We start from the raw sequence: 8,949 nt of genomic DNA on the forward strand, positions 1-8,949 counted from the left end.
TTGATTTTAGCTACTGTGTGGCAGAGTAGTTGAGAAACTTAGATATTTTAGTAGACAGAGAAGCACAGAGAGGAATATAATTAGAAATAGAGAATTAGAGAAATGCTGGAGGATTGAGGCTCCCAATCACCTCTAGAAGAACCAAACAGCACCCCCTACTGCTGAGGACAAAGCTTTCGTGAAAAGGAAGGAGATTCTGTATTACTCACCAGTTACATTTACCCAGATGTATTGTGAGTAAGACGTGTTCCTGCCCTGTCCAGCTCCACACCAGTACTCTCCACTGTGGGACAGAGCAGCAGCACTGATTGTGTATCCGGCTCCAGTTCCACTGCTGCTGTCAGTCTGGTACACTGGAGCTCCCTGCCTGTCTTTGTACCAGAGATATCTCCAGCCACCAGAGCCCCCCTCAACCACACAGCTCAAGGTGCTCGTGTCTCCTTCAAATATCTCTCCTGCAGGCTCCCGGTTCAGTGCAGGCTTTGGGCGTCCCTCTGAAATACAGAAGATGACAAATAAGGACTCCTGTTTCCCTCAATTTGAGTGGCTTTGGATAACACGATAACACAGTAAATATTTTTAACTTGTAGTAAAAAAAACAAATTACAACAATTTGAATAATTATTAAAAAAATACATGAATCTACTGGAATTACTTTTAATGTACTTGTTATTAATAAACAGTATTTATAACAGCCATTACTAGGAAGCCTACAAAGTCGTCCATTCTTCAAGATGATATTCTACTTATGCCTTGTATGACTTTCTTTAACTGGTTTGAAGTATTACTGTTTTCAGTGCAGCTCCAATCAGTAACTGTTCTGTTCTGACACAAAGATAGTGTGAAAGATAAGAGGACAGAAATCCACAGGACTGAATGAATAGAATCATTTCCTATTAAAACAGCCCATATGAAATGATAATATTTATCCTTCAGTCCTGGGTAATTCTGTACTCCGATCTTAGTAATAAAAAGCATTTTAGAGTTAAGATATTTCCATCCCTCGGGCCTCTACAGTTAATTTCCATTACAGTTAATGTAACAGCAGCTCTGAGAGGAAAGGACTGTGGTCAATATTGCTGTCTGTGAGGGGTCTGTATTGAGAGCACTGCTCTGTATTCAGCTGGGTTAATAAACTCACCAGACACAGTCAGTGTAACAGGATTGCTGTGTTAATAAACACACCAGACATAGCCAGTGTCACAGGATCGCTGTGTTAATAAACTCACCAGACACAGCCAGTGTAACAGGATCCCTGTGTTAATAAACTCACCAGACACAGTCAGTGTAACAGGATCGCTGTGTTAATAAACTCACCAGACCCTGCCAGTGTAACAGGATCGCTGTGTTAATAAACTCACCAGACACAGCCAGTGTCACAGGATCGCTGTGTTAATAAACTCACCAGACACAGTCAGTGTAACAGGATCGCTGTGTTAATAAACTCACCAGACAGTCAGTGTAACAGGATCACTGTGCTGAGAGGAACGTGGTGGCTCTCCTCTTTGTGCCTCACACTGGTACTGTCCACTATGGGACTGAGTGACAGGGCTGAGTGTGTATCTGGCTCCAGTGGTGCCTCTGATCTGCACTGTGCCTCCTTGACTGCTCTTGTACCAGAGATATTGGAAGCCAGTGAAACCCCCCTCAACCCCACAGCTCAGGGTGACAGTCTCTCCAGTGTACAGCTCTCCCCATTGAGGACTACTGGTCAGCACAGCCTTCGGCAGCTCTGGGTAAAGAAAGGAAACAAGGCATGTTAGGAACACAGACCTGCCTGCCAAGGACAGAAATAAAACACAGTTCAGCATGACCTGCACCCACAGGCTCCGTTCACATGGACTTGTTAACTGTGGTGGTCTCTAATAAAAGCATCTCGATGTTACTGTCTCTCACGGGTTTCGAGGTCATAGCTCTGGATTCTTGTAACATTTGTAGATTTTCTCTGTCTGAGAATTTGTTCTCTTGGTTGATTAGCCCTTATTTCCACACATAGACAGACAGTGCTGGACAGCACAGTGCAACAGACCTATTCACAGCATGTGTAAACATGCATGATAATTCAAAATAATTATGTATTACCATTAGACGTTAACAAAGGACTGACTGATTCATAATTAAACTTAGTGTTTCATAAAAAAAAATGTTGACATGGATGACAAAAGCATGGATTCTATTTGTTTTTGTTTATAAATAAATGTTGGGGCACATTAGAAAATATGTAATTCAAAAGCATACATTTCCTGTATTAAAATGTATTGTTTAATAATAATAATAATAATAATAATAATAATAATAATAATAATAATAATAATAATATAAAGAGAGCCTGAGAGATGGGATGTGAATCAGATAATGTGGAGGCATATCAGCAATGTTAACATTCACTATTAATACCAGGAGTATTATTAGTAGGGACATCAGACTTATTAGCACAGCCCCACATCAATTACAGTGCATGAACCCTCCTAATAAAGCAGGTGAATCTAATATGTGATTGTACTAAAGGCACTGCAACAGCATATCACTGTGTTTTTACTGACATGTCAATGGTTCGGATTCACTGTGTGGCTGCTCCTGTGTGGCGTTTATAATTATGACTCATTATCACTCTGAATGATACTTTGCTGCTGCTTTGATTTTTAATATAATAATATAACTCACATGACTTACATGTTTAGTATCTGTGTCTTTCTTGGGTATTCTGTTTCATACTGTGTGTGTCACAGTAAAGTGAACAGGTATGTATTCTATTTAAAACTATTTCATTTGGGCAGAATCTCTTCTGTGGTATAATTTGCAGTGTAATAATGTATAGGAACAATTTCTTATATCCAATCTATACCCCCCTGTCTAGGGAGGGGTTACACATGATTAGAGTTACAGTTTGCAATGGCAATACACATTCTATTACTACCACTATCAATTAGAAATACATCTGGAGAAAATAGGGCCTGATCATCAGTACTGACAAGCATTCAGTGTATCTTTGGTTTGGCCTCTTTCTGCTTTACTACAGCTTCTACACTACTCAGTGTATGAGAGTTACTCAGACCAGGAAGAGCTTTCAGATCAGAAAACTTTGCAAGGACCCGTTACTTCAGCAGCTGAGTTGTGTTGAGAACATTAACACAGCTGGAATAGACTCCAGTGTGAACGTATCTGTGAGACATTACAGACAGAGAAGAGGGTGAGGACTCTCTCTGTTAGAATTAACCTACCTCTCACTGACACCCGCACCTCTGCAGAGTCACATTAACACAGCTGGAATAGACTCCAGTGTGAATGTATCTGTGAGACATTACAGACAGAGAAGGGGGTGAGGACTCTCTCTGTTAGAATTAACCTACCTCTCACTGACACCCGCACCTCTGCAGAGTCACTAGAGTAAATAAAGGAGTCCTGCCACCACGCTCTGCACTTGTAGGACCCCTCGTCACTCTTTGAAACACGATCCACACTCAGCTCTGTGTCAGCCCGGGACTGTAGCTCTTCATTATCCTTATAAAAGTCAATCCTGGTAGCTGTATAACCTGTGCGGACACGACACCTCAGAGTCAGAGTGTCTCCCTCAATCACAGGCTGGGGGGGAGTCTGCAGGATCACCCATTGATCTGAAAAGACAGAAAGAGTTCAGATCAGCAGGGCTGAGAGACGGCTCAGGATTGAGGAGGCTGCAGGATCACCCATTGATCTGAAAAGATAGAAAGAGTTCAGATCAGCAGGGCTGAGAGACGGCTCAGGATTGAGGAGTCTGCAGCATCACCCATTTATTTTGTATTATTGTCTATTATTGTGTTATGATTTAAAAGGTATTGTTTGGGTTATGTAGCACAGGTGATTTCATGTATTATTGTTGATTTAAAAGTGGTCTGGCAGAGGCGGTGTTAGTAGCTCGTCTCTGACAGACAGCTCGTGAGAATGCACGGTCAGCAGTCAGTGATTATTGACAAATTGACTGTCAGCCATGCAAATTAAAAACTCTCATGCAGAATGTGAGATGGTCACATGTATAAAGGCCCGTATCTCTGGCTGCATGGTGAGGGTTGTTCTGAGGTGGAACGTAAGAAAAGGATGAACTTAAAATAGAAACAGCTTCTACACCCGTGTGATACGTGTGTGTGTCAGTGTTTGTGTCCGTCTCTGTTTTGGCCGTCGTGTCGTTTTGTTTTCTGTACAGTGTTTGTTTTGTTTAACTATTTTATTTAATAAATACACGCATCAGCGCTTCACTCGTAGTACTGCGTCCATTCTCTTCCTGGTCTGACGTCACCACCAAGGCATCTGATCAGGGGCGCTGGAACTAGGGGTGCTGGGGGTGCGGAAGCGAATGAAATTGTACCTCTTAAATATTTACAGACAAGATATTACTAAGTATATACTGTATTTAGTTCATATGCATTATATACACTTTAAAACATAAAAGATATATATTTGTAATACTAATATATTGTATTAAACAATGGAATGTGCATGATAATTAATATTAACAAATGCTTCAGGGTTTGTTTCTGAACACAACAAATCACATAATAAATTGCCCACAAACCATTTTGGTATTGCAGCATTTTACTGATCAGTTATGTTCTGAACCCTCCTTCCGTGTGAACTGTGACGCACAATACACGATCACCATACATAGTATAGTTGTGAATACACTAAGGGAGCTGCATCTGAACAAACACAAAGTAACGGCAGTGTTTAGTGTTTCTATTTGTATGTGATTTACCCCAGCGCTCTGTTTCCATGTTGAAATCCCTAGTTAAGAGAATTACAAGTATCTGGGAGATCCTGTTGTTCATGATTATTAGGCTGTTATCTTGTTTATATTAAGTGACGAAATGCTTGAATCGATTGCATAGAAATGTGCCGTTCTCCTCCTGATGACGCTGTGACGGGAGCCCCGCCCCTAGATATACGTGCGCTGCATTGTTAATATTTTTGGTGTTTGTCATTGGTTTGTTTTGTAAGTATTGTATAGTGTTTGTTTATATGCGGGCTGGTGACAGCCGTCCGCTATTTAGTATTGTCTGGTTTGGTTTGGCAGGGAGGTGGTTAAATTCCTCCCTGTCAATGTTTTCTTATTCATTTTTATATAAAGTTATTGTTTTAAACGTATTCCAGACCCCTGGTGTCTTGTTTTGAACTCTCATTTCCACTGACATTGTTGCTCCAGTAACCGGGTTTATTTTTTTTAATTATTTTTTTTTTTTTAATTTAGTCGTCGCCAATTTTTTTTACAAAAGTTTTCTCCCCAATTTAGCATGCCCAATTATTATCTGTATCCTCGGCTCACTGCTCGCAACCCCCCCGCCGACTCGGGAAACGGCGGCTGGAACACGTGTCCTCCGAAACGTGCTCCTGCCAAGCCACATTTTTCGCACTGCAGATCCACAGCAATGCCATCAGACCTATAGTGTGGGAGGACAACACAGATCTGGCGGCTCCACTGCAGAACCACAGGCGCCCTATCGGCCACAGCCGTGGATTCCCCTGCCGACCTAAGCCCTCCATACCCGGGCAGCGCTCAGCCAGTTGTGCGTCGCCCCCTAGGCACTCCCGGTCACGGTCGGCTGTGACATAGCCTGGATTCGAACCTGCGATCTCCAGGCTATAGGGCACTCCTGCACTCTACGCGGAGAGCCTTTACTGGATGCGCCACTCAGGAGCCCCATCATTAACCAGGTTTCTAAAGGTGGAGCAGCAAAGACACTACAGAGGTTACTCCAGTGCAGAACCACCATGCTGCAATACTGTTCTTACACAGCTGCTACTTGAAAACAGCGATGTGAGCAGCAACAATTCATACTGACTGGAGATCCAGAGACCGCTTTACTCAAATCAGCAAGCCGATAAGTAGCTTACAATACCCTCTCAGCCAATCAGATTGCAGGATTATTCAACAGGGTCTGAATATTATCTAGAATGTAAATGACTTACTAGACACAGTTAGGTTGATAGTATTACTGCGCTCCTGTCCTGATGCAGACTCACACCAGTACACTCCACTGTGGTGATACTGGGGGGTACTGATTGTGCAGCCGACACTGTTCCCCATACTGGGTGAGGGTTTCTGGCACACTGCCTGTTCTTGACCCTTTCGGTATTGTTTAAACCTCCAGTCAGCAGAGCCCCCCTCCACCTCACAGCTCAGGGTGACTGTCTCTCCTATGAATATCTGTGCCCAGGCAGGCTGCAGGGTCAGGACAGCCTGAGGATGACCCTCTGAAACAGAGAATAGGATAGGATTAGGACACATTCCCCTACAAATCAAATAGGAAACTGCAAGAGGAGAGAGATTCCAGCCCCCCAGCAGCATCTCTGCAGTGATACAGTAGGAATAGCAGCAGTGTGACCCATTGCAGGCTCTACTTGTGATACAGTAGGAATAGCAGCAGTGTGATCCATTGCAGGCTCTACTTGTGATACAGTAGGAATAGCAGCAGTTTGACCCATTGCAGGCTCTACTTGTGATACAGTAGGAATAGCAGCAGTGTGACCCATTGCAGGCTCTACTTGTGATACAGTAGGAATAGCAGCAGTGTGACCCATTGCAGGCTCTACTTGTGATACAGTAGGAATAGCAGCAGTGTGACCCATTGCAGGCTCTACTTGTGATACAGTAGGAATAGCAGCAGTGTGACCCATTGCAGCTCTAATTGTGTGTTTTGAGTGAAAGGAATTCTTGAGGAATCTCTCTCAGTATGATTATGGGCTTGAAAATAGAAAGTGTTCTGTGTTTAAATTTCCAGTCGAGCAGCAATTAGTCCAAGTTACTGTAGCAGGATTAGTCCTGTTAAACTGTTTTTTATTTTTTATTTTTCAAGAATCAGGTCACATGTTTAAGATAAGTGGGAGGATTATTGATCTTAAAGTCATCCAGATATTCTGTCTGGTTAGCAGTCAGCCAAAATAATATCCTCATTCAAAAGCTTTCCAGCAATACCACACATAGCCTCTAGGTAGAGCACAGCATGGCTTTTTGCTGGAGTCATTCTTTTTTTAACTAAATTACATTGTTATATTGGACAGAAGAAAAGGAAAGCTGATTTCAGAAATGTGTTTTTTTTTTACAGATGATCAGGAAGCAGGATGAGAATCTTTACCAGTCTCTTCACTTTGTGTTTGCATTGCCACAGCCGATTTTCAACACACACACCTAACATGAAAAGTGTCATTTCTCAAACCAGCTTCATGCTTTTCAACCATGAATTGTAAATCCTGTTTTTAAACTGTGTTCACATTGTAAACTGTTCTCTTACCTTCATACTGTCTGGAGCAGCTCACTACAGTCAGCACTGAAAAACACAAGAGAGGCAGTCAGGGACTAGACCCTTATAAAAGCACCACAGTCATGTTGCTGTTTCCAATGCTTTTACCATTATTATACCGTGCTCATCAGTTATAGGTGCCTGCCATACATACATGTAACATGTGCTAACATAGGGAGAAGTAAGAGCCAGCGCCATCTAGTGATCGGACACTTTTGATCAGGTTTCCTTCTCTTGTTTTGTTAGTAACACACTGCTGTGCACTACTTGGTGCTGGTGTATATAATAATATAAAGACACTCTAATCTATGTATATGACAGGCAGCTCCTGAACTCATAGTCAAAGCACCTTAACACAGACTTACCAAATAATACAAACACAAGATTTGAGTCATTTCAATAAGAACCCTGTGAATGATTGTAAAGGTGAGGGAAGAGTAAAAACAAAGCAAGACAATGTCACAATAATAATCCTTCATTAACTTGGACACACGCACGGGGTTTAGTAAACTGACAGATCTGTAGCTGCAGTTCAGTATTCATACTGATTCCAGTGTTCATAGTGAAGAGAAGAAAGCAGACTTGAGTTGTGAATTCAGTTCAATAATGGGTGTGATCAGTGTAACAGAGAGAAGGCTGGGCACACACTGCTGACCACACACACCGCAGGTGAGCATCTTAACCCCTATGCAAAATTGTGTGTGTTGTAGTGTGTGTTTCTCAGTGTATGTGTGTCTCAGTGTGTCTGTGTGTGTCTCAGTGTGTGTGTGTGTCTCAGTGTGTGTGTGTGTCTCAGTGTGTGTGTATGTCAGTTTTTGTGTGTGTGCCTCAGCGTGTGTGTGAATGTGTGTATATCTCAGTTAACGTGTCTTAGTATGTGTGTGTCAGTATGTGTGAGTGTGTGTCTCAGTGTGTGTGTTTGTCTCAGTCACTTCAAGTCATACAAAGAGCATTTCAAGTGGAGCGATAAAGTGGAGCGAAGCGATCAAAAAAAGGCGCCAAGTTAGAAGCAAGAATTGTGTGAATCTTGGGCCCCAGCTCCTTTCCAAGTGTGCCTATTTGCTTGATGCTTGACAAGATTGGCCTAATTGCTTCTCCTAACTTGTTCTTTTGTGTTTGATATCACCCCTTTAAACGGCTGTTGCGTTTTTCTAACTTGTTTGTTTTTTTTACATTGACAATGTTTTTGTTATAGATCAATAAATACAGTAGAACATTTTCTAGCAGTATCAGAAATTGTAACATGTCCATTTAATTTACAAGCATTTACACAGACCTGTGAAAAACAACAGATTAAAAGATAGCAGACCACAGGACTGGACCCACAGTGCAGAGCTTCCTCCCTCCCACGCTGAGCATGTTTTTCCAACCACTGACCACATCCTCAGCTGCTACATCCTACAGCAAGCTCTAACCCCATGGTATTTGAAACCGTTTAACCCCTCCTGCCCTGCACATGAAGAGTGGGTTTTGTGTGTGTATATTGTAAATAATACTGTGTAAAATGTACATTTATTGTAATTAATTCATAAAGTAGCTCATGCTCCATTTTTATGGTACATTTTCTCAGTCTTGGTGTAATATTATGCAATGCAATTAACTGTACAGTAAAATACATTTCAATGAGGAAAGAATAAGTATAATAATTGAGTGCTAATACCCAAAATAAAAAAATTGA

General features: G+C 41.8%; 1 protein-coding gene across 1 annotated transcript; it reads right to left on the reverse strand.

The window, feature by feature from the left end:
- Window positions 1-3,095: 3,095 nt before the first annotated feature.
- On the reverse strand, window positions 3,096-8,653 carry LOC131709444 (Fc receptor-like protein 5). Its single transcript, XM_059011983.1, has 5 exons — window positions 8,649-8,653; window positions 7,263-7,294; window positions 5,941-6,225; window positions 3,370-3,533; window positions 3,096-3,107 (listed from the first exon to the last, which is right to left on the reverse strand). Exons 1-5 carry the CDS (start codon window positions 8,651-8,653, stop codon window positions 3,096-3,098), a joined length of 498 nt encoding a protein of 165 aa, XP_058867966.1.
- Window positions 8,654-8,949: the final 296 nt, after the last annotated feature.

The sequence above is a fragment of the Acipenser ruthenus genome, chromosome 43 (genome assembly GCF_902713425.1).
Source record: "Acipenser ruthenus chromosome 43, fAciRut3.2 maternal haplotype, whole genome shotgun sequence".
Taxonomy (NCBI): domain Eukaryota; kingdom Metazoa; phylum Chordata; class Actinopteri; order Acipenseriformes; family Acipenseridae; genus Acipenser; species Acipenser ruthenus.